The 24,939-nt window shown below is 48.7% G+C and overlaps 1 protein-coding gene across 2 annotated transcripts in view; it reads left to right on the plus strand.

Moving 5' to 3' along the window:
* The window catches only part of MIPEP (mitochondrial intermediate peptidase), an 85,505-nt gene that overhangs the window by 19,790 nt on the left and 40,776 nt on the right, over positions 1-24,939 (plus strand). The window contains exons 8-15 of one of the 2 annotated variants that reach the window (XM_070800280.1): positions 5,145-5,193; positions 6,629-6,689; positions 6,873-6,911; positions 9,098-9,150; positions 9,580-9,733; positions 10,880-10,957; positions 12,392-12,596; positions 13,732-13,841. In XM_070800280.1, the coding sequence (XP_070656381.1) occupies positions 5,145-5,193; positions 6,629-6,689; positions 6,873-6,911; positions 9,098-9,150; positions 9,580-9,733; positions 10,880-10,957; positions 12,392-12,596; positions 13,732-13,841 (749 nt within the window). The remainder of the gene's footprint in view (positions 1-5,144; positions 5,194-6,628; positions 6,690-6,872; positions 6,912-9,097; positions 9,151-9,579; positions 9,734-10,879; positions 10,958-12,391; positions 12,597-13,731; positions 13,842-24,939) is intronic. The other variant, XM_019971500.2, reaches the window with a different exon arrangement.

A 24,939-nucleotide genomic window follows, 5' to 3' on the forward strand; every position in this document is an offset into this window, starting at 1 on the left:
AAGCATCACTATGAACAGAGCTAGTGGACGTGATGGAATTCCAGTGGAGCTATTTCAACTCCTAAAAGATGATGCTGTGAAAGTGCTGCACTCAATATGCCAGCAAATCTGGAAAACTCAGCAGTGGCCACAGGCCTGGAAAAGGTCAGTTTTCATTCCAATCCCAAAGAAAGGCAATGCAAAGAATGCTCAAACTACCTCACAATTGCACTCATCTCACGCTAGTAAAGTAATGCTCAAAATTCTCCAAGCCAGGCTTCAACAGTACGTGAACTGTGAAATTCCAAATGTTCAAGCTGGTTTTACAAAAGGCAGAGGAACCAGAGATCAAATTGCCAACATCTGCTGGATCATGGAAAAAGCAAGAGAGTTCCAAAAAAACATCAATTTCTGCTTTATTGACTATGCCAAAGCCTTTGACTGTGTGGATCACAATAAACTGAAAAATTCTTCAAGAGATGGAAATACCAGACCACCTGACCTGCCTCTTGAGAAACCTGTATGCAGATCAGGAAACAACAGTTAGAACTGGACATGGAACAACAGACTGGTTCCAAATAGGAAAAGGAGTATGTCAAGGCTGTATATTGGTCACCCTGCTTATTTAACTTATATGCAGAGTACATCATGAGAAACCCTGGGCTCGATGAAGCATGAGCTGGAATCAAGATTGCCAGAATAAATATCAATAACCTCAGATATGCAGATGACACCACACTTATGGCAGAAAGTGAAGAAGAACTAAAGAGCTTCTTGATGAAAGTGAAAGTGGAGAGTGAAAAAGTTGGCTTAAAGCTCAACATTCAGAAAACTAAGATCATGGCATCTGGTCCTATCACTTCATGGGAAATAGAAGGGGAAACATTGGAAACAGTGGCTGACTTTGTATTTTTGGGCTCCAAAATCACTGCAGATGGTGACTGCAGCCATGAAATTAATAGACGCTTACTCCTTGGAAAGAAAGTTATGACCAACCTAGACAGCATACTAAAAAGCAGAGACATTACTTTGTCAACAAAGGTCCATCTAGTCAAGGCTATGGTTTTTCCAGTAGTCGTGTATGGGTGTGAGAGTTGGACTATAAAGAAAGCTGAGCACCGAAGAATCGATGCTTTTGAACTGTGGTGTTGGAGAAGACTCTTGAGAGTCCCTTGGACTGCAAGGAGATCCAACCAGTCCATCCTAAAGGAGATCAGTCCTGGGTGTTCATTGGAAGGACTGATATTGAAGCTGAAACTCCAATACTTTGGCCACCTGATGCGAAGAGCTGACTCATTTGAAAAGATCGTGATGCTGGGAAAGATTGAGGGTGGGAGGAGAAGGGGACAAGACGACTGAGGATGAGATGATTGAATGGCATCACCGACTCATTGGACACGAGTTCGGGTAAACTCCGGGAGTTGGTGATGGACAGGGAGGCTTCGTGTGGTGCAGTTCATGGGGTTGCAAAGTGTCAGACACGACTGAGCAACTGAACTGAACTGAGTAAGTCATACTTTTTATTTCATTGATGAATCATTAATGATGATTTGTATTATTTTTGTTTTAACTCAGCTCGTTTCTGTGCTCAGCCTAACCACACTGGTTAGAATTAGTGTGGGAGTGGATGGGTGATCAGTGCTCCTGCTGGAGGCAAGGTTGAGTGTAGCTCAGGTCATATAAGATCCCTCCTTTCAGAGAGAAGAGGGCTGCTTCTCAAGGTTGGAGGTGGGGAGCGTCTCTCTGGGGGTTTGTGAAAAACTTACCTTGTCATTTGTTGAGTTCTTTATGATTCATCACATATAAGAGAAAATGTATCACAATGAAAACGGTGTAATTTTCAAAGGCATTGATTAAATTACAGTTACACTTTAGATCCAAGTCCGCAATAGGGTGTCCGTGTCGGGGGGTTGTTCAGACTCGCTGTATTTTCAGGGTTGAATCCACACGACTTGGTGTCAGGCTGAGTGGGAGGAGACGGCAGTGGACACCATGCGTTTCCGTCCGTGCTACTGGATGGAATTGTGGGGTCACTGGGAAGGGCCTGCCGGGGGAGGGTCACACTTCCTGCAGGGTCCATGCTCTCTCTCTCCATCTGGTGTCCAGCCCTTCTTTCTCTGTGGGGCCCATAGCTTCTCCCAGGTTTTCTTGAAGCCACCTTTCTCTGATGTGGGTCTTCGGGGTCCAGACGGGGTTCCGAGGAGGAGCACGGAGGAGAGTGGGAAGGAGTGGGCACAAGTGGAGAAGGTTTGTGCTCGGGGAGTTAGGTTTCAGCAGGGCTGTCGGTGGTCAGCGGCAGGGGGCACCATGAGGGGAGCAGAGAGCAGCTGCAGGAGAGGGGGCGGGAGGGCACGTCTGCCGTCGGGAGGCTGCAGGGCTCCAGGCTGCTGGTGGCTGCACACATGGTGAGACGTCACATTCAAGCACCTGAAGGGAGAGCCAGGCTTGCGACTGAACCACTGGGAAGACAGGGAGTCCTGCCGATGGGGTTGAGGCAGGGAGCACGGTGGCAAGTTCATGAGATGCCGGTCGGTGTGCAGGTGCCAACCAGGGTGGGCGATGGATGGGACATGCTGGGATGAGCGCCCAAGCGGCAGCCAGCAAGTCCACAGCTCATGGGGTGGTCCGTGGGAAGGTGTTTTGGAGCTGGACTCTGCACACACGGTTGTGTATGGTGTGACCTGTGTGCTTGGGGGCTGCAGTGTTTAGTTGGGGAGCTTGGACAGGGCCACGTGAGGATAAATCTTAATCCTGGTCAGTGTCCTTTAGTGCTGAACGCACTGACTAGGCACCACAGGGCCCTAGGGTTTTAGGAGCTCAGGAGGTTTACAGACGCTTGGGTGGCTGTGGAAAGTTCCATGAGGAAAGTGAAACTGGAGGTGGGCAGTGGGGGCCAGTGGGCAGAGGGCAGGGAGGTGGGGCGAGGGCTGGCAGGCCACGGTAGGCGCCCCAGGACCGGCGCGTCAAGGGCCTGTCTTCAGGAGCTATGCGACGGCCTTCAGGCGGTTCAGACTCACTGCTCTTCGCAGGACAGTGTTCCAGGTAGGTAATCAACGTAGATGTTTCCTGTTCAAGAGAGCTAGAGAAACAAAATGGGTGAACGTCAGTACAAAATTAATTATTTTCAAATAAAAAGCACACACAGATAAATATTTGAAAACAGTACCCTGTGCCCACTGGTTTGACATCCTGAAATAAGATTTTATTTTGAGCTAAATAACAGTTTTTTGCTAAAAGTCTTAGCACCATCTAACACGACACACCAAGCCGCGTTTACGGGTGGGATCTCTGTTGATGGTGACGAGAGACCATGGCTTCCTGTAGCAGGTCCATTCCTTCCTCAGCCTTTTATTTACTCAGAGACAAGGTAAACTGAAGAGGGCAAAAAATTAAAACCATGTAAAAGATCATCTGAAAACATAAAAACAGCGTTTGTAGCTTAGTCTAAAATATGTATGAAAAGCTCTATACACATGCTATGCTATGCTAAGTTGCTTCAGTCGTGTCCGACTCTGTGTGACCCCACAGACGGCAGCCCACCAGGCTCCCCCGTCCCTAGGATTCTCCAGGCAAGAACACTGGAGTGGGTTGCCATTTCCTCCTCCAGTGCATGAAAGTGAAAAGTGAAAGCGAAGTCGCTCAGTCATGTCTGACTCTTAGCAACCCCATGGATTGCAGCCTACCAGGCTCCTCCATCCATGGGATTTTCCAGGCAAAAGTACTGGAGTGGGGTGCCATTACCTTCTCCGCTATACACATGAATCAGGCCTAAAAGTGCTAAATTCAAAAATTCTCGTGAAAAATTTCCTGTTATGGGAAATAATCGTAATTCCACTGCATTGCTTTTATGGGTTTCTGCAATATAACTTACTATTGACTTATGACTTATGGCTGAAGTATTTTAAGTAGTTAAAAAAAATTCTGGCAGCTTAAATTTTTTAATACTGGAGTACAGTCAGTTAACAATGTTGTGATAGTTTCAGATGAACAGTGAAGGGACTCAGCCACGCATATGCATGTATCCATTGTCCCCCAAACTCTGCTCCCATCCAGGGCTGCCACATGACATTGAGCAGAGTTCTCCATGTTTTACAGTAGATACTCGTTGATTGTGCATTTTAACTATAGCAGTGTGTACATGTCCATTCCAAACTCCCTAACTGTCAGCCCCGCCCCTCCATCTGGGGCAGTAGTTAGTTCTATAAGCTTGTCTCTTTCTGTTTTCTAAGTTCATTTGTATCATTTCTTTCTAGATTCCACATTAATGGATGTCATACAATATTTCTCCTTGTCTGTCTGTCTTCACTCAGTAAGACGCTCTCTAGGTCCATCCATGTTGCTAAACATGGCATTATTTCATTCTTTTTAATGGCCGAGTAATGTTCTGTTGCATACATATACCACATCTGTATCCGTTCCTCTGCTTGGACACTTGGGTTGCTTCCACGTCTTGGCTGTTGTAAACAGTGCTGCAGTGAACACTGGCGTGCATGTATCCTTTCAGATCATGGTTTTCTCCGGGTATATGCCCAGGAGTGGGACTGCAGGGGTGTGTGGGAGCTCTGTTTTTAGTGTTTTAAGGAACCTGCGTACTGCTCACCACAGTGGCTTCACCAGTTTACATTCCCAACTGCAATGTTGTAGGGAGGAGAATCTAAAGTTCTAATGTTCTAGTTTTGCTACATTTTCTTCCAGTATAGATCCTGAACAGATTATATTCTGCTGTGTATTTAAAAAGAAAAACATTTACTCAGAAAAACATTGATTTTTAAAATCTGATGTTTCTAAATTGTGCAGACTTTTATGAACAAATCAGTCTAGCTATCAAAAAAACTGAGAAACTTTTTTCCTTTATACATATAGATATAAAAAACATATAAATAGATATAGAAATAGATTGAGATTTTGGATGATTTTCTTTTGCTTCCTGTTAGCTCTTTTTTTGGGGGGGGGTATCATCTAAGGCTCTGGAGTTTATGGTGTCAGCTTTGATGAACTTTAATTTAGAAGTGTCGAGTATGAGGAGCCGTGCTTTCCTTTTTAGATTCCATCACTTTAAAGACACTGTATTGTATGGATTTATGGTCACAACATTGTAATTTTAACATATGTGTTCATTTTATTTCATGTAGTTAAACATATTTTCTTTGGGATTTTCATTTTAGAGACTGTCATGGAGTTCCTTGAGAAACTGTCTGACAAACTCTCCGAAAGGTTCGTTTTTTTTTTTTTAATTTCGCTTTTTAGAGTACACATGATTTAGCTTTTCTTCTTCTTTTCTTTTAAAGACTTTTAAAGATTTATTAAAAGAATTAGGAAGTGACCCATGAAGAATATGGTGTTGGCATATCGGGTCGGATCTTACACTGACAGTGAGCTGTACTTTGAAAGCTCACAACCCTCCTCTGGGGGTGACTGTCCCGAACGCTTGGGCCGTCCTCTGTAACTAACTAACCAGTCGTCTTCAGGAACTCATTACTGAGGTGGACTGTTTAAAATCTCCCAAACCTTTTTTGAAACTATGTATTTTAGCTTGTAATGAGCTGGTCACCTAGTCTTGCTCTTCTTTGGGCATAAATAACGGGTGGCTCACGTCTGCTGTGTTGTGTGTTAGAGTGCCCAGTGTTTGTAGCTCAAGGCTCTCTGCTCTTGGTGGTCCCTCTGCCACAGTGCCGGCCTTCCCCCTGCCCAGCCCCCCTGGCCTGGTCCTTGCCACTCTGGTCGTGCTTCTCTGCGGGCTGAGCCCCCAGGAGCCTTCAGACCCCCAGCACGAGGCCTCCAGCACGAGGCTCGGCAGGGTCGTGGAGGACCTCGGTCTTGGCTCTCCTGTGGAGCTGTCTAACCCCTGTTCGCTCCTTGACTGCACCCGCATGTTAAATTTTAGCTCCAATTTTCAGTTTGCGTTATAAACTACTGCCTTAGAACCCAGTCCTCTCTACTTTGCATTATATTTATTAGTTCTGAAATGATCTTTCTTATTCTTAATGCAGTGAGCTGTTGTGGCTTTGATAGAATGAAGTAGTGTCAGTTATGCAGTTATGGGAGAATTTATTCTACTTTGCTAGTTAAGCTTTATTTGTTCTTTTTTCACTTGTTTGTAGCTATAGATATTTTAAGCAAACATTATCTTCAGATTTTTTTAGTGAAGATTTTTAAATTACATTTAGTGAACTATATTTTTTAATTATAGAAGCTAATTCTAACCAAAACTTCATATTCTGTAAATATTAAGTCCATGTGTGATTACGGCCCAGCTGGTTTTTTGATAGGGGAAAATAAGTGGTAATCTTAAGTAAAATCTTCTTTTAGAGAAATTAAATTGTTAGTCTCTTTTTTAAAATATAGCAAAAAGTAGTGATTTGAAGCTTACTGATGAATACTTTGCATATTCTATAACACTTAAATTTTCCAAATTTTAGTACTTTAAGACAAATATCCGCTTTTTAAGGTAAAAATTACAGAAGTTTACTGATGTATGTATCACTGTCTTTTCTAACACATGTAAAATTTGGATTAATACTAGTTTACATTTTTACTACAAATGACTACTACTATCATGATTACTGGAAAGGAGCAGAAGCAAACTCGTCTTTTATAATCTACTTGTGAAAATTTTGTCCTCACAACTAATGATAAACCTGTTTTACAGAACTATGAAAGATTTTGAGATGATTCGAGGGATGAAAATGAAACTAAACCCTCAAAATTCTGTAAGTGGCCATGCTGAGTTTCTTTTCCTTTTACTATTTATTTGTCTCCCTGGGTGTTAGTCGCGGTGCGGGGGACCCTTGGGGTGGGCTCTGCAGTTGCGGCTCGCGGGCTTAGTTGCTCTGTGCCGTGTGGGATCTTCGTTACCCAGTCAGGGATCGAACCCACATCCCCTACGTTGGCAGGCGGATTCTCCACCGTTGGATCACCAGGGAAGTCCAGAGGTATTTCTATTATAAACAGTCTGTTGGCTGAGAGCTCTGTCTTTTGGCGCTGGGAACCATTTCCCGCTCTGCGCTGTCACCACGGCCCTGGCTGCGGTCGTCTCTCTTCTCCCAGGTGACGCGTGTGCCTGAGGAGCTGGTTTTCTGGCCCTTGTCCTGCTCCCTTCTTGTATCCCAACTGCTTTCCTGGTGCCGCGGCTCTGAGTTAGATGCTGGAAGGCCTTGGGGCTCCTCCGGAGGGAGTTTTCTGATGGGCCTTGTCTGCCCCCGCCCCCCGCCCCCCCCCCCCACCCCCCGCCCAGCTTTGTTTAACATTTTCAGAGAGTTCTCAGACTGTCTTCCCATTTCCTAGCTTTCCCCCCACACTCTGCTTGACCTGCGGGCCCTTTCTCTTCCGCTGCCCTGGGGCCCCAGCCATTGTCTTCTGCCCCCACCAAGGCCTGCAGTGCCCCTGTGCTCCTCTCACTCACTTGCTGCTTTGCTTTCCCTTCATTTATTTTATTTTTATTTTTTACTGAAGTGTAGCTGATTTACAGAAATGGCAACCCACTCCAGTGTTCATGCCTGGAGAATCCCAGGGACAGGGGAGCCTGGTGGGCTTCCATCTATGGGGTCGCACAGAGTCGGACACGACTGAAGCGACTTAGCAGCAGCAGTAGCTGGTTTACAGTGTTGTTCTTTACTTTTAAACTGTGGCTGACATCTGTGGCTCCAATACTTTGGCCAGCTAATCCGAAGAGCTGACTTATTTGAAAAGGCCCTGATGCTGGGAAAAATTGAGGGCGGGAGGAGAAGGGGACGAGATGACAGAGGATGAGATGGTTGGATGGCATCACCGACTCAATGGACATGAGTTTGAGTAGGCTCCGGGAGTTGGTGATGGACAGGGAGGCTTGGCATGCTGCAGTCCATGGGATCACAAAGAGTCGGACACAACTGAGCGACTGAACTGACTGACTGACATCTGTGGGCCAGCAGATGCTATGCGTCTGGGTCAGGAGAGGAGATGGTGTCTAAACTGAACCTTTCGGACCCCGTTCTTAAGAACGGACTCCCTGTTCATAGAGCTCTGCTCAGAGCCTGGAGTTGTGTTTCTAAGCAGTATACTCTCCAGGAGGTGCTGTTGAGTGACTCAGAGGACAGTTCGTGAGGGACTGCTGCACAGCAGGCAGAGCTCAGGGCTGGGACACTGTAGGAAAAGGGAAACACAGCCTGCTCTCCCGAAGCTTACACCTGGGGTGGAGCGAGAGTGAAGACAGGAAGAGTCTGCCTGCACGGTTCTGCCCGGGTTGGGGCTCGAGAGGGAACAGTGCAGGCAGGCGGGTGGAGGGGCCGTCTTGTAAGGCCTGGGCAGTGGTGACCCCTCCAGGGAGATGGCACAGAGCAGCCCTGGGAGAAGCGAGAGGCCCGCGACAGCCAGGGACGAAGCCCAGGCAGAGAGGAGCACGAGAGGCCGGCGCAGGCCAGGCCTGGCTCACAGGGGCTGGGCTCAGGGGTGTGTGAGGGCAGATGGAAGGTGGGGACGCACTGGGGGCCAGCACACGTGGACTGTGCACCTGAGCCAGGCTGACTGCGTCCGGCCCGGCTGCTGCCCTCTGTCACCTGCCAGCCTGCCCCCCAGGGGAGGGTGGCCCCTGCAGAGTTCCCAGCTCTGTTACTGCTCTGCAGCCGGCATCAGGAACGATTGTTCAAGTGCTTCTTGATGACGTGTTTTCTTTGCCAAGTTCAGGAATTCTGCCGCGGCTTGGTCTGAACTGCTGCTTTCATTCCTGGGATCCACGCTAAGCTTCCTGTGTAGGTCCAGACAGGGCCCTAGTCATGCCTTTAGTTCCCCGACCTCCCTGCACTGTCCTATGGATTAACATATGGGCCACATCTGGGGTAGATTTCAACATGGCTAGTTTCATCTATTAATGTCCACTTTTAGAAGTTCACATTTTAGAATGACATTTGTCTGCCTTTTCCCCCAATTCTGCAAGTATAGCTGATTTCTGCCTCTCAGCTCATTGATTACAGGAAAGGCAGAGTAGAGAGTAAGGAATGAAATTCTTGCCAGATGATGAGTTCCTAGGGTTTTTATAAAACTTTCCTGATACAGTAACAGATTACATTTTATAAAATGGCTGCATTATTGATGAAAACTGAAATCATCCCAGCTTTCCTAACGGTGAGTGTCTCTGCTGCAGGAATTGATGCCCTGGGACCCCCCGTACTACAGCGGACTGATTCGGGCTGAGAGGTGCGTGTCTGGAGAAGTGCTCCCGTGTGAGAAGGCAGGATCGATGTGTCTTGAGCATCTGCCCACTAACTGGGCAGCTGTGCTTTCACTTGGCGCCCACGCGGCCAGCGCCTGCCCGGTGGTCACTCCTGGTCCGGAAGCTGCGCTCTTAGGCCTGTCCCCCGTAGCCTGTCCCTGGGCTTCTGTGGTTTCCCTCTGTAGACCCCGTGAGTGTCTCCCCATCTGCCTCTACCCCTGGTGTCTCCCTCACTACCATAGTGATCAGTCGCTGCTCTTCTGAAGAAAAACAGGCCTGAAAACCCTCTTCCAGAGTAGAGACCCACTTCATGATTCAATCCTTCCTTGACTCCTGGTTTATAAATGAAGAGTGAGCTTCACTCCCCTCTAGAAGCTGAAGCTCACAGAAACGTGGCTGCTTCTCCTCGGCAGGTTCAACATCGAGCCTGGTCTCTACTGCCCGTTCTTCTCCCTGGGCGCCTGCATGGAGGGTCTGAGCCTCCTGTTCAACAGGCTGCTGGGGGTCTCGCTGTACGGGGAGCAGCCCGTGAAGGGCGAGGTGTGGAGTGAGGACGTCCGCAAACTGGTGAGTGCCCGGGGCAGAGCGCGCTCCCGTCTGCGGGGCCTGGGACCCTGTCCACAACGCTTTAATCCAGACTGCTGCTCTGGTTCAGGACATTGTGAAAACACTGTTCTCTAGAATCCACTGTTGCAGGAAAGTAGGGTAAACACGTAGCAGCAGAGTTCTTTCTCTGAGACAAAATACTTTTCTGAGGAGTTGGATAGAAGGTTGAGCCCACGTGTGCATCGGCGGCTGGGCTGTGGCCCGTGTGCTGGTGTGAGTCCGAGCCTGGGGCTGTCCCATCAGGGCCCACTTTGTGTGAGCTGCCGGTGTTGCTTTTCCTGGTGGGGTTAGAGGGTTTGCGGCCCTCAGGCTTAGTGCTCTGGCTTAGCACAGCGTACTCTCATCACCGTTTTCTAAGAAGCGTGGATGTCTGCTCGTTGCCTGGCTGTGTTTGGTGATTGTAGATTAAGCTTAGTTACCGAGCAGCCAGCAGTCTCCTGTGCGTCACACAGATGGATAACCTGCAGCGATGCCACGAAGTGAGAAAGTGTAACAGGAGAGTGCCAGGACCCAGTGCAGACGATGGAGGGGCTCGTTCAGGAGGGAGCCCCCTGCATGGGCAGCTTTCCCCAATGCCTTGAGCAGTTCCTGGCACCAAGTGGATGCTTCATGGAGTGCTGGAGTCCCCAGTAATTGAGGTTCTGTCTGGTAGAGGTCCCGCTTATGCAGAGGTGGATGGAGACCTGCTCTCCTTGAGCTGTGCCTCACGGGGCTGACCCAGGAGGAGACGTCGCTCCCTGAGCCCACGCTGCCGTGGTTGGTGTGCGAGCGTCCTCACCTCCTGACTGTGGGAGGGGTCACTGTGCTTTCGTCCTGGGCTGGCTCAGGCCCAGGGAAGAGCCATGGCATGGGGCCTGCGGTCAGGACCCAGGGCTTGTTGGGAGGGTTCCTCTCCCATCAGAGTTCGCCAGTCACCCCAGAGACACAGCAGAAGAGGCTGAAGGCACGGTGGACCCACCTTGAGGTGACCTTGGAAGCAGAAAGTCATAAAATGTCTGCATTGGTGGCTGTTGGTCTTCTGAGTGCAGGTTCTGGTGTATGGAATATGTTTCTACTTTTGGAAGTTGTGATGGCTTCATTCACCAGTAAATCAACCTTTTTTTCTAGGCCGTGGTTCATGAATCAGAAGGACTGCTGGGATACATTTACTGTGACTTTTTTCAGCGAGCAGACAAACCACACCAGGTGATGCTTTATTTACAAACCAGTCTCTAGAGTGATCAGTAGCTAATGTGTATTAACGTTAACTTTACCTCTCATTTTTGTAGTTACTGATATTTAAAAGACATTAACAGTGGTGACTAAATGTGTACGTTTGAAATGGGGTAGAATTTAAAGACGGCAGAAGTTATGAGGTAGTTACAGAAATGTGTATCTGCTGTTTTCAGCTGGGTTGCGGTAGCAATGATTGTAGTGATGAGTGCTGTTTTAGGAGCCTGTCTGTGTGCCTGCCAGCGCCTGAGCCCTTCTCATGCACCGCTTTCAAAGTTTCCCTCAGCCTTTTGAACTCAGTCCTGATGAGATGAGGACACTGAGGCCAGAGAGCTGAGGTTACTTGCCTAGAGTCACACAGTCAGAGGTGCGGGGGTTGGAGCTGTCCGTACGCAGCACGGGCTTGCTCTAACACTGCACAAGGTGTGTCTCTGAGGGACCTTGTCAACCACCAGTTCACTCCTTGTGTGAAACCGCAGGCCAGGTTTCCAGATCAGTCAGCTTCAGCAGTTTTGGGCAATTGGATTGGAACTGTAAAGAATTCAGATTATAAAGTTATAACAGAAATAATGGTACATTGTATTTAATAGTGATCCATAGTTTCCACAGAGGTTATAACAGACGCTAGTTAACTCTCTGGCGTTTGACACGGTGGAGGGGAGGCTGGTGGAGGTAACCAGTTCTCAGGAGACGTGGCCAGCAGGTCTGCATGGCAGGACCAGAGTCAGGGCCATTGACCGCTGCATCCACTGTTCCTTCACTGTGCTTGAAAGGCTGGAGAGTCCAGGTTCGTGACCTGGGTTCAGGTTTGAGGTGCCATGGCCCTAGCTGTGTGTCCCTGGACACACGACTTAGTGTTTCCAAGACTCGGTTTGTTTTCTCATCTGAGAAATGAAATACCTGCCTCGTAGGCTTATGTGAGAAGAAATGATCAACTTTTGTATGTGGACTGAGAAAGTGACTCAGGTTCCGTGCTTTGTGACAGTTGAGAGCTCGTCTCTTCAGGCGATGGAGACGGTGGTGGGGTGTGTGGCCTGTCTCATCGCCAGCCACAGAAGGGGCTCATTAACACCAGCGTCCCTCCCCGCCGTGGCTGCCTTTCTCCCTGCCCTGAGCATCTCGAGCGTCTGAGCTCAGTGGTGACCATGTTTTCAGCTCCTGGAACGTCAGCTCAGCACGTCTTTGGAGTGAATGAATGACTCTGTCAACAGGAGCTCAGAGTATTATCGGTGTTTTTAAGAAAGTAACATTTCAGCAAAGGAGAAAGTGTTGGGGAAAAAGTATAAATAAAAGAATAGAATTAAGGTGACACTTGTACTCACTCATTTTGATAGGACTTTGCATTCATTAAGACTTGCTTACCTTTTAGCTTCTGATCATTTCTTCACTGGTCTCGTTTTCTTAAAGGATTGCCACTTCACCATCCGAGGAGGTCGTTTAAAGGAAGACGGGGACTACCAGCTCCCCGTGGTGGTCCTCATGCTGAACCTGCCCCATTCCTCAAGAAACCTGCCCACACTATTGACTCCTGGGATGATGGAGAACCTTTTCCATGAGATGGGACATGCCATGCACTCGATGCTGGGACGGACTCGATACCAGCACGTCACTGGTGAGCAGGAGCTCACTCAGTACAGGACTTCGTCCATTGCAGTTCTTTAAATACACGCTTTTCATCTTAGTTGGAAAAAAGCCTTTTGTTTAGAAACCCTGTGGTCATTGATCAGGTGGCTTCATCTTGTCCTTCCACCTGTGATCTGACCCAACCCTCATACGTTTTTTCCGTCCATGACGACAGTTCTCACCAAGGCTGTATGAGTGCCTGTCTCTCCAGTTTGTACCATTTTACATTCTGCTGTGTTTTATGTGGAATTTATGTCAGTGGCTGTGTGTGTGAATAAGCACGCCTTCTCAGCTCCAGCACAGGCTTAGCAAGCGAACAAGTGAATGTACACGGCCTCTTTTTATCCAAAATCAGTCAGAAAACTTCAGGGCATCTTGAAAGGCATGGCCAGGCCCTTACTGTCTCTCTTCTGCGTCCCCTGCATAAAGCTGTGGTTTTCTTGCTGATGACAGCCCCCCTCCTCGTCATCTTCTCTAAGCTTGTCATCAGACGGGCCAGCCCTGCACCACCTGGGCAGGTGTGGTTCTTAGTATTCAGCAGCTAACTTTACACACACAGTATTTGGGGAGGAGGAGATATTTTGAAAAGACTGCAGATGGTCTGGACAGAATCATAAAGTGCCACCAACACGTTCTTATAGGACTTGTTACTTTAAGTAATTTTGAGTTTGAAATGTTGCCTTTCTATATTGAGGGTTGACTTTGTTCCAGAAATAGTAGATAAAATACTTTTAAAAGGAATAAGGGATACTGGCTTTTAGTGATGGAATTCAGTGCATTAAATTAGAATGTGTTCATTGTAAGAATGTTGTAATTTGTGTGCCAGGTGTAGCCCGGTTGAGCTGAAGACAGTTTTGTTTGTAGAGGGTGTGAGCCGTTGCTTTACAAGTGCTTTACCCAGCTGTGCAAATATTTTGTTTTGCTTCTGATACATGGGAAAATGTATGAGATGAGTACAAACTTTCCTGCAAATGTGTGCAATTTTATAGAAGTAAAATATTGATTTAATGAATTAAAGACTATCGTAGTTCATCAGAAGTACACATAAAAATGTAAATGAGCGCCTATGGTGACACTGACATGCTGCCATGATTCCTGCCGACCTCTCCTCTCGCCCCTTCCAGGGACCAGGTGCCCCACGGACTTCGCCGAGGTCCCGTCTATCCTGATGGAGTATTTTGCCAACGATTACCGGGTGGTTCACCAGTTTGCCCGACACTATCAGACGGGCCAGGTAGGGCTGACGCGTGTGTGTCCTTGGGCGTGGTAGGGGCGGCTCCTCGGACCCGCCGGCCAGCACCGAACGCTTGCTGCCTCTTCAGAATATTCTCCAAACCAGACTCCTCCTCCTGTTTCCTGACTCGCTCCCTTCATTTGTCGCTGTTGTGCCGTGAGGGGGACAGGCAGCTGCCCTTGTCATGTGCCAGCAGTGTTGTGTCTGGTCCACACACCATCCCCCTCGGAAGCACTGCGTCCTGTCTCCACAGGGGACAGGCCGTCCATGGAGCCTCAGTGCTACCTCGGAGAACTTCTGCTCTTCCTGCCCTTTCTGCTTCTGAACGTTTGTTTCTCGGTCTGAATCTGTTGTTTCGTAAACTGTGATGTCATATTTCCCTATAACGTTTAGTTAGCGTCTGTATGAGGCCAAGTCTGAAAATCCCTTAGGTTCTAGTTGTTGTCGTCTAGTCGCTCGGTCGTGTCCAACTCTTGCTACCCCCTGGACGGTAGCCCACCAGACTCCTCTGTCCATGGGGTTCTCCAGGCAAGAATACAGGAGTGGGTTGCCGTTTCCTTCTCCAGGGGATCTTCCCCACCCAGGGATAGAACTTGCCTTTCCTGCATCTCCTGCGTTGGCAGGTGGATTGCTTCCATTGAGCTACCAGGGATGGGTTTAACTAGCACCTTATCGTGTTAGAGATTTTACTTCTGTAGAGGAGGGCTAAGGGAGCCGTGCTTTGTGGTGAATTAGCTCTGAGCTGGCGGTCAGCATCGAGTGTTTCCTGTCCACGTGCCCCCGTCCTCTCAGGGCTTTGATGGCGTGCTGCTTTGTTAGGTGCTGTGTCCTCTCAGTCTGCACCTCCCTGAGTGCCCAGGTACAGTCACGTTCGTCTTTGAATCCTCAGCATTTATTTATTTAACTTTTTAAAATGTATCTGTTGCACTTTATATATTATGTAACAGGTAATACAGTTAAAGCAATGAAATGAATTAGAAAAAAGACGATAAGTCCATTGGATTTGGAACTCAGTTGTTTGTAGGAAATCTTTACATAGCAAAACTAAGCATCTATGCTCACAGGAGAGCCTCTCAAATCCAAATTTTTTTTTTTTCATTTAAAATTTACTATAGATCTTTATTTGTAGAATCCTCAGCATTTAGAATTGTGCCAAACACAAAAGAAATTGAAGGACTGGGCAGAATCGGTAAAAGGGTCCAAGCCACCTTTGTGACTTCTCTTTCCAGTTATATCTCTGGATGCATGATGTGAGTTGGCCGTTTCTATTCTTTGGACTTTGTTGTGTCTGTTATTGTCAGTGTAGGGTAATGGCTGAGTTCTGGAGAGCTACTCTGAGTTACTCTCTATCATACTCTATTTGAGTTTGTTAAAAGGACAAGATAGAAGGATTAGTAATCCAGTCAGCTACCTGTTCGTCAGCCTGCAGAGAGTTGCGCTGGGGATTATATAAACTCAGCCAAGAACACAGACGCACGTAGCCCCTCGAATGGCAGCACGTCCACCCCGGCTACACACTGGGGGCTGGGAATGGGGCGGAGACCTGACTGCGCTCCTCCTTGAAGCCTGAATCGGTGGACACTGAGGGACAGTGTGTGAGGGTGGCCGGTGAAGGGTGGGGAGACTAGAGGTGGCCCCTGAGAGCCGTGCAGAGGTGTCTAAGAAACCAAGGGCAGCGGGAAAGGAGCTGTCTGAGGAGCTTAGGCTTGTAAGAGGCCTGGACACACGCACGAAGGGCAACTGCAGCCAAGCAGCGTGGACCCTTCAAAGTAACGCTGAAATTCACCACAGATAATGAGTTTACAATTACTGTTGTCCCTTTCCAGAACAGTCAGGAAAACAAAGAAGGGCTAGAACCCCTGCTTGGAGGGTGATGTACCATCTCTGAAAAGTTCCTATTTTAATCTTGAATTCTTCAGTCAGAAGAACCATTTTTGAACAAGATCACTTCAAGAAAAGAGTATGAAGTGAAGTCTGCAACTCCTCTTCAGAGATGAGACCAGAGGAAAGCAGCAAGCTGCTCTGGATTAATTCCAGGCTCAGACTCAGGAGGGACACCCAGCGGGCTGAGGGCTCACAGACACAGCGTCCACGACAGGAAACCATCCTGTGATTCCATGGAGACGGACGAGCCCGCCAGAGGCACGGGGCACAGGTGCACAGGGGGCTTGCTCTTCCCATCGCTGATTAAATGCCAAGTGGCTGGATATTTACATTCCGAGGGCAGGTCTCGCCCAAGGGCAAGAGTTCATTCCCCCAAATCTAAGCCTCTGTAGATAAATAACATGAAGGCCCGGAAGAGCACTTGTGGGCGCATCTTTGTGCTTCGTTTCCTGCCCCCCCTGGTCTCCCCGCTGGCCGCCTGGTGCATCCAGAGGCTCTCAGAGTCGGGGTAACGTCTCTGTGACTTATCAACCCCTCCCAGTCTTTTATCCGAACTCAGCATCCCAGAGCCAGCAGGTTCCTGTGGTCGAGGAATTAGAAGTATGCCTCTCAGGTCCACGGGTGGCTCACAGCTGCCAGAGGAAGCAAACCCCAGGGCTGCTCATTCAAGGTTCAGACTGTCTTGACAGTGTCAGGGCTGCAGCAGGGCTTGTTGCAAATTAATCTTAAAACCAGTAGCGCAGAAATACAGATTTGGTGGCAGCTCATATGAAAGGGTCCAGGTTTTTACACGTGATGAACCCAATGCGGCTCGGCGATCGGGAGGAAGCTCCTTCGATCTTGGTGCCCGTGGGCTGTGTTGCAGGGCCCGTGGTGTCCGAGGAGCTGGGGTGTGTCTTTCCTCTCTGTGCTTGTGGGCTGTGGCCTGGAGCCTGACCCCTTCCAGGTGCTGCCATCGAGCGCAAGGTTAACTGTGAATGGCCTGCTTGTCTGGAAGCATGGCTCTGTCCTCCCTTAGACGTCTCCACAGACAGCTCCTTTCCATCCTGGCAAAATGCACAGGAGGTAAAACACGCCAGGTTAACTGCGTGTCAGCAATGTTTTGGGGTCAGTGCGCCCAGGCACCATGCTCCCCTCTTGCCACCAACCACCACCCCCGCCTGATGCTGTCCATCCTGCAGAGCTGGGGCTGTGCGCATCAGACACCGAGTCTCTTCTCCCTTCCCCAGCCCTGTCAGCTGCCAATCTGCTCTGTCTCCCGGAGTCCGACTCTTCTGGGGACCTCACCGAAGTGGATCATGCAGCATTTGTCTCTTGTAGTTTATCTCATTTAGCACAGTGTCTCAGGGTTCATCCCAGCGGTGGCCTGCTCACAACAGCTTTCCTTTTAAGGCTGGGTTGCCATCTTTGTGTGGGTGAACCAAGATGTTCAGCCTTTCTTCTGCTGATGGACACCTATGTTGCTTCCATCTTTTGGCTGCAGTTGTTTTGGCTGCTCGCCACTCAGAGACAAGTGCTGGTGGGAATGGAAGGTTGCTTTAATCAGGAGGCGGCAGCCTGGGGGAAGGTGGACTCCTGTCCCAGAATCCCCTTCAGAGAGTCTGCTCAGCCATGAGGGTTTCTGAAGGGAGGGAGGGGAGTGATCTCAGTTAATCTTTGAGGTAGGGGTCAGAGTCATAGCCAGCCCTGCTTCCGCCCCCGTGTGCAGACTGGTGGACTCCTCTCAGTCTCTCTTTAGACTGTTTACACAGTCTTTGCTCTCGAGGCTCCTGAAGGGAAAGTGATCTGGTCGTCTGTCGATTCCTTGTTCTTCATTTCCCCTTCTTTAAGGAAAGAAGCAGCAGGTTATGGGAGGCATTGTGTAATCCAAAGATTGGAAAGGTGCGCTGGGGCTGGAGGTGAGCTACAGGGTAGCTTTGCTTCGGGGACAGGGTGTGAGGTCCCTGCGGAGAGCCGTGCTACAAGGGCTGCCTGCGGGGAACTGCCTACAGGCCCCTGTGTGCCGGCGTTTCTGCAGGATCAGGGCCGGGGTCCGTCTTCCATAACGTCTCACACTGAACCAGGGTGCCATCCTCTTGGAGTGGAGATGGGGCTGGAGCTTCTCCCTACTGACAGTGTTAGTTTTCTGCTCACACTCAGGCAGAACAAGCTGCAGTTACTCTGATGCCTTGACTGGTAGGAGAAGCGGGGCTCCTCCTGCTTTTGAGGCCGGGTCTTGGAATAATCGTGAAGCCAGAGGTCAGTGCTAGTCAGGCTGGAGCCGCTGGTGTCACGGTGCAGTCTGGTCGTCGTGAGCATAGCCTCGCTGCCCCGCAGGTGAAGGGGCTCGTTGTGAATCCCAGATGCCCACTCACTCCCCTCGGTAGTCCCCAGGGTTTACACGCTCTGTGCCAGGAGCCGGAGTGAGGGCAGCTGGGTCCTTGTCCCTGCAGCCCAACAGCGCACCGCCCCTCTGCAGGGCCTGCCCCTCCCTGACCCCTCTGTCTGGTCCCCTTCCCCCCAGTACCCCTCAGTGCATCTCAGGCTCCGGGGGCTCTTCTGTTCCTCATGGGGTGACAGGAACATAGGGGACCTAGAAAGCACCCTGAGAAGAGGCTGCCACTTTGTGTAAAATTGAGAACTTTCCTCTTAGGAAATATGTAAGAATCAGGTTTTAGACCAGAAGAAGTTGCAGTCTGTCTTACAATATTTGAAGGACACCATGTAGAGGAACAGGATAGAACTGCCCTGTATTGTCTCAGAAAAAGTATAACCTGGAGCACTAGAGGGAAAACAGGCAAAGCTGATTTCAGTTCAGTGGATTCTTCTTGGAAAGGATCGGAAAGGAGATGCCTCTGAAAGTTTTTTGTTTTTTTTTGCTTTGCCTTTCCTGGTGGAACCTTTTTTAAGAAATAATTTTGTTCGCTTATTTTTGGCTGTGCTGGGTTTTCGTTGCTGTGCAGGCTTTTCTCTGGTTGTGGCGAGGGGGGCTCCACTCCTCTCTGGTTGCAGTGCGGGGGCTTCTCACTGTGGTGGCTTCTCTTGCTGTGGAACTCAGGCTCCAGGTGCATTGGCTCAGGAGTTGCGGTTCCCGGGCTCTGGAGCGCAGGCTCAGTAGTTGTGGCCTGCAGGCTTATTTGCTCCGTGGCATACGGGATCTTCCTGGATCAGGGCTCGAACCTGCATCTCCTGCCTTGGCAGGCGGGTTCTCTACCACCGAGCCATGAGGGAAGCCCAACAGTTAGTGCATTTTTCTGCCTCTTTTGGGTGATTCTTTTCTGTTTATCTAGGTATGTCATGAATGTTGGTATTAATGCTAGGCCCCCTTCACATGCCAGGACTGGGCGACATTGGTTCTAGCTTATTTATTGTAACACACATGCCAGGACTAGATGATGCTGGTCCTAACTTACTGTTACTTGTTTCTTGTAACACAGCACTGGCTTGGTTTGCTTGTATTTTGTGTCTGGAGGATCTTCTGCGTCTGGTGAGGGATTGGCTTGTGGTTTTCTGGGTCCTCTCACTCTCATGGTGTGGGCATTAAGTAGATCCCGTTTCATAAGACGGGCTGCAGAGCTCCTCCTCCTCCTTACGGGCACTTTTATGAAATAGTAATAATCTGTTTCGTGAAACTTGGTCAGAATTCATCTATAAAACTGTTCAGGGTCTGTCATTTTCTCTGTGGGAAGATTTAAATAACTGATTTCCTTCATAGTCACAGGACTCTTTGGCCTTCTTTAATTCCGAAGTAAACTTTGCTAACTTGTAATTTTCCAGAAATGTGTCTGTTAACCCAAGTTTTCGAGTTTATTGGCATAAAGTTATTTACAGCCTCTTTCATGCTTCAGGTCCTGCGCTTCTGTCTGCCTCATTCCTAATACTCTCCTCTCGTTTTCTTCTCTGTTAATCTTGCAGAAGGTTGGTGTCATTGTTGGTATCAGGAGTCGTTGCCGAGAGCTCACAGTCGCCTTGTTTACGCTCCCTGTCTTATTTGCTTCAGTTACTGTTTCTGTTTTTATGATTATTCTCTCCCTTCTTCCCCCAGTTTCTTAAGGTAGACACTTAGCTGACTAGGTTTCGATTTTATCTGACATGCGTTTACACTTTAATGCTGTAAATTTAAACTATGTGATGAGATGGCTGGATGGCATCACTGACTCGATAGACATGAGTCTGGGTGAACTCTGGGAGTTGGTAATGGACAGGGAGGCCTGGCGTGCTGCGATTCATGGGGTTACAAAGAGTCGGACACGACTGAGTGACTGAACTGAACTGAACTGACGCAGTATTTTGGCTGCATGCCATGATTTTCATACAAAATATTTCAAATGTTGCTTGTTTCCACTGTAATTTCCTCTTTTGGTTGTTTCAAAGTGTAGTTTAAATTTTTTAAATCTTTGCAGAGGAGTTTTTTTTTTGTTTTTTTTTTTTTGTCATTGTGTCTGTGCTCAGTTTTGTCCAACTCTTTGTGACCCCACGGACTGCAGCCCGCCAGGCTCTTCTGTCTGGGATTGTCCAGGCAGGAATGCTGGAGTGGGCTGGCATTTCCTTCTCCAGGGCATCTTCCCGACCCAGGGATCAAACCCACATCTTTGTGTTTCCTGCATTGGCAGGCAAGTTCTTCACCACTGAGCTACCTGGGAAGCCCAGTCTTTTTATTATTGATATCCAATTAGTGCAACTGGTATTGATTTTTACATTTTATTGATACTTTATGGCCCAGTGTGTCATCCATTTCTGAAATGTTTTGTTTGTGCTTGAGGACACTGTGTATTTTCTAACTGTTGAGCTTGGGGTTTCGTGCCCTTCTGTTAAGTTCTCCTTTCAGTTGTGCTGTTTAGATTTTTGATGGCTAACTTCTGTGACCTAGCAAAAGACTGAGAGATGGAAGGAAGGCTTCCACTAGGATGCAGCTTATATCATTTTTCCTCTTGGTTTTATCTCTTTTATTTTTAACTATTGAGACTTTATTTAAAGCAATTTTAGGTTCACAGCAAAATTGAGGGGAAAGTGTACAGACTTGCCACCCCTGTCCCGACTCAGGCACAGCCTCCCCATGGTGGTCAGCATCCCCATGCGGTAAGGGGCGTGGAGAGGTGGGATGATTACCCAGGCACGTCACTGTCTCCCCGAGTCCACGGTGTCTGTTCTGTGGGTCTGGACAAATGTATAATGACGTGTGTCCGGCGTTACGGTGTACACAGAGTAGTGTCAGTGCCCTACAAGTAATTTCATTGACTTTTGCTCTATTGGGGAATATTTTGTTGGACGCATAGAGTTGAGCCATTCCTTTCTTCCTCAGGTGTTAGCCTCTTGATCTTCATACTGCTTCTTGTCTTAGAGTGTCTTCTTTCTTTTCTGGTGGCTTTGTAACCTCCAGCCATATACCTGATCACCAGAGATGTTGTCAATTCAAGAGAAGCTACACTTTTCCCATAATTTTGTCTGTTAGCCGCACTGAAACGTTTCTTGCTCTAGTTTTCTTTCTCACAAAATATTTATCAAGCAGTAAATAATAGAAATTAACATTATTTTGTGGTTTTTTTCTTATTTAATTTGTCCAGCAATGGGTGAAGTAGGTGGCACATAGTTTATCCATGCTTTGTAGAAACTGAGGTTAGGTAATTTGTCAGAGGTCACCCAGTAATACTCAAGCCAGGATAATAACATTGTGGGTGTTTTCTTTTTCCAGTTTTCCCTAGTTAAAAGTCTCTTCATGTCGTAGGAAACGGTTTGTGCTTCTTACACAGCACATTTCACAAATCCAGGCCCTTGTGTTGTGTTACTGAGTGCAGGTACAGCACGCTTCACAAATGCAGGCCCTTGCGTTCTGTTGCTCAGAGTACAGGTCCGGTGTTGCATTGTGGCCTGTCGAGTGTTGCGTCATCACGAGCCTGAGCCTGTTGCCTTCGTTTGTGAGTCAGCCCGAGGCTAAAACTGCCTCAGATCTGTTTCCAGGGAGTCACACCGCCTTGTAATAAATCTTCTCTTGTCATCCTCCCAGGAGAAGTGAACACGGACTGAAGGTAAAAATTATAGAGCAGTCAGAACTGGATTCCTTTTGGCAAGTTAAGTTGTTTTGAAACGTTTCTTCTTTTCAGCTTTAATGCTTCTCAGGTATGTCTAGACAAGACCATTGAACCAGAGGGCAGAGACGGGTCTGACCCCAGCCCCACTGCCACGCACAGGTGGCCTAGGTCAGTCAGCGCTCATCTGAGACTTCTCTGCTCTTTTATATAAAGTAAACAGAAAGTAAAAACTAATAGCTCCCTACTCACATCAGAAGTTCTAGTCAAATTTAGTAATATATGCAAACTGAAAACAAAGTATAATTGGAATTTTTTTTAGAAAAAATGGAAGCTAGACTCTTGCACGTCACAGTGTTCCGTGTTGACTTGCAGACTTTGTGAGAGCCACGTGGCTGCAGCGGCTGTTCCTCTGGGCCGTTGCTGACGCTGTGTAAGCATTTCTAAAGGTCCTCTCCTCGTATATCATCTCAGTTTGTCAGAAAACACCAGTGAATTCAAGTAAGAGGTGATGCCCTTTGCTCTGGGTTTGGAACTGAGACTCAGTCTCTTTGGGCCCCGGCAGTGTAGCAAAGCGGGCAACTTGAGATGCTGCATCGGCTCGTTTCCTGGCCGTAGACACATGCCAAGGTCCTGGCACGGAGCTGGGACCCGGCTGCGTGTGGAGGCTGCTGACTCTGGGCAGTGGCCCCCTCAGTGTCCGGCCTGCCGCCTGAAGGCCTGTTGCAGTTGGGAGTGCCCGTGCCTCAACACGCCTGCGTTTTTAGACCCAGCGTGTTCCCAGGGGTCGTCGGTGGTAGGAAAACAAGGGTTTGTGCAGAGGATGTCTTCACTTTGAATATTATGCAGCTTCTATCATAATATGTTTTCTAAATGCTCATAAATAAGCCAGATACTTAATCGCAATGACTTGGCTCTGTAAGAATTTGATGCCAGAACTTGTAATGTGACGGACCGGTGAGCTGTCGAGTGAGCAAAGATACCTGGCAGATTTATGAGGTTTCGTGCTTACAAGGCAGGCTCACGGGGGACCATCCAGAGGACACAAGTCAGGCCGAGTCTGCCAGCACGCTTGCACTTCTGACAGTATTTCAGAATCTTACCCCAAAATGTGCTTTCTGAATGTAATGGGAAATCTAGTATTATTTTCATATTTCTGTTCCTGTGTGCGGGCGCAGATGGTGCAGCTCTGTTCATTCCTAGAGTGCAAGTGAGCTGCCTCTTCCCTCGCTGGGGCCCACAGGCTCTGTGCAGCTGGGATGCTGTCGTCCAGTCCTGGACACTGAAGAGGGAAGAGGGGGCCATCCCCCTGAGGCCGCCAGGCCTGCCTGTCTGGTCCCCTTTGGCAGTGTTAAGAAGACACTCGAGCTGCCTGGAGGGAGGGAGTTTCTTCCAGGTAGTCTATACTTTTCATCAGTGGAATAGCTGTTACCTCACTGAATCATTGGGCTTCCCTGATAGCTCATTGGTAAGGAATTGCTTGCAATGAGGGAGACCTGGGTTCGATCCCTGGGTTGGGAAGATCCCCTGGAGAAGGGAAAGGCTACCCGCTTCAGTATTCTGGCCTGGAGAATCCCATGGACTAGTCCATGAGGTCGCAGAGAGTCGGACACGACTGAGCGACTTTCACTTTTCACTCACTGAATCTTTAGTCATTTTTTGCAGTGGTTTTCTTTTTTTTTTTAATCCTCATCTTACAAGTGAGAAAGCAGGACACCCAGAGCCATACCTGCCGTCGGAAACAAACACGCAGCCACGGAAGACACCGGCCCCAGCGCAGCCTCCCCTGCCTCACCCCAGGCTCTGCCTTCCCACGGTGGTTCAGCTCGTGAGGTCCAGACGGTTTCATTTTGCTCACCTTCACCTGGGTTTCTCAAGGGCATCTCACACTGTAATATGCATGAAATACCTGCGATCTGGTTAAAATACAGGTTCTGACACGGGTGTGGATGTGTTTCCAAGAACCGACCCATCACTGTCTGTGATGGCTGAGTGCCCTGCGGTCACCCTTGGGCTCCGGAACGTATGTCTGAGCCAGGCACTTGGAGGAAGCTGTTACCTGAACGGAACTCGGCCCCTGTGGGCCCTAGGATCTCGGTGAACACCCCAGCCTTGGCGCTGACTGCCAGCAGGCTGCATTGACACTGTCGGAGTCACGCAGAGCCGGATCTCAGCACTATTATTTTTAAATAACAAAGGACAAAGATAATTGTCGAGGGATTCATATTGAATTATTGAAACAGATGAGGGTTGCCCTAACCCCAGCCCTCTCGTCCATCTCTCGCCTGTTTGTGTTGCAGGTCCCACTCTGCCCTGTGTCCCTTCAGGCTGCTCCACGTGGGGGCCGTGAGCCCTGCGCTTGGTTTCCCTCCCGGAGCCCATGCGGCTCCAACTGTTTCTGGTCCACACACGGGTGGTCTGCTGGGACTCCACACACACCCTCCCCCCAACCACACACACACTTTCTGTCCCTCAGGCTGGAAGCCGCGCTTGCCCGCAGGAGTTTCCATTGTTTGTTGATGAATGAGACAATGCCGTCCTTCCTCACACACTGTTTTTTAATATGAAAATAAGACCATTAAAGCTTTGTGAATCTGGAGAAACCCAAGTACAGCAGCCGTCCCGTCCACGTGATATAAAGAAAGGGTCAAGAGACAAGAGCTTCTCGATGCAAGCCACTCGCGTGTCTGACGTCACTAAACCTCAACATCTTAAGATGCTGTTTGGAGGAAACTCTTGGCTTAGGTTGGGAAAACCCAGGACCTTTCCTTGCACTGAAGTTACACTCTGAAGCTTCCCCCAGGCTTCTCTTCACTCCTGAAAATTGCCTTTTTCGGCTGGTTTGCTGTTCTTGTGGCCAAGTGGAAAGAGAAGAGAGCGGCCTGGCTGGCTGAGCCTTCATCCCGCACTGCAGCAGTCACGGCCGTACTTGTGTTTGTTCACCTGTCCTGAGGTGTGTCCTGAGTGTCTGCTGTGGGCCAGTCCTTCCCTGGACCCTGGAGAGACACCTGTATGGATGTAGAGATGCAGTGTGCACACACACGCACACACGCAGGGCGGGGCCTGCTCCCCTGCCAGCAGACAGATCACGTTACCACTCACGGGTGGTTTGTCTCAATAGCCACAGTCAGTCACCTGCCACAAGTCTCTTACATAATTTATTTCTCTTTAGAAGGGCTTTTAATTTAATTTAGATTATAAATAGAGTT

Source organism: Bos indicus, chromosome 12 (genome assembly GCF_029378745.1).
Source record: "Bos indicus isolate NIAB-ARS_2022 breed Sahiwal x Tharparkar chromosome 12, NIAB-ARS_B.indTharparkar_mat_pri_1.0, whole genome shotgun sequence".
Taxonomy (NCBI): domain Eukaryota; kingdom Metazoa; phylum Chordata; class Mammalia; order Artiodactyla; family Bovidae; genus Bos; species Bos indicus.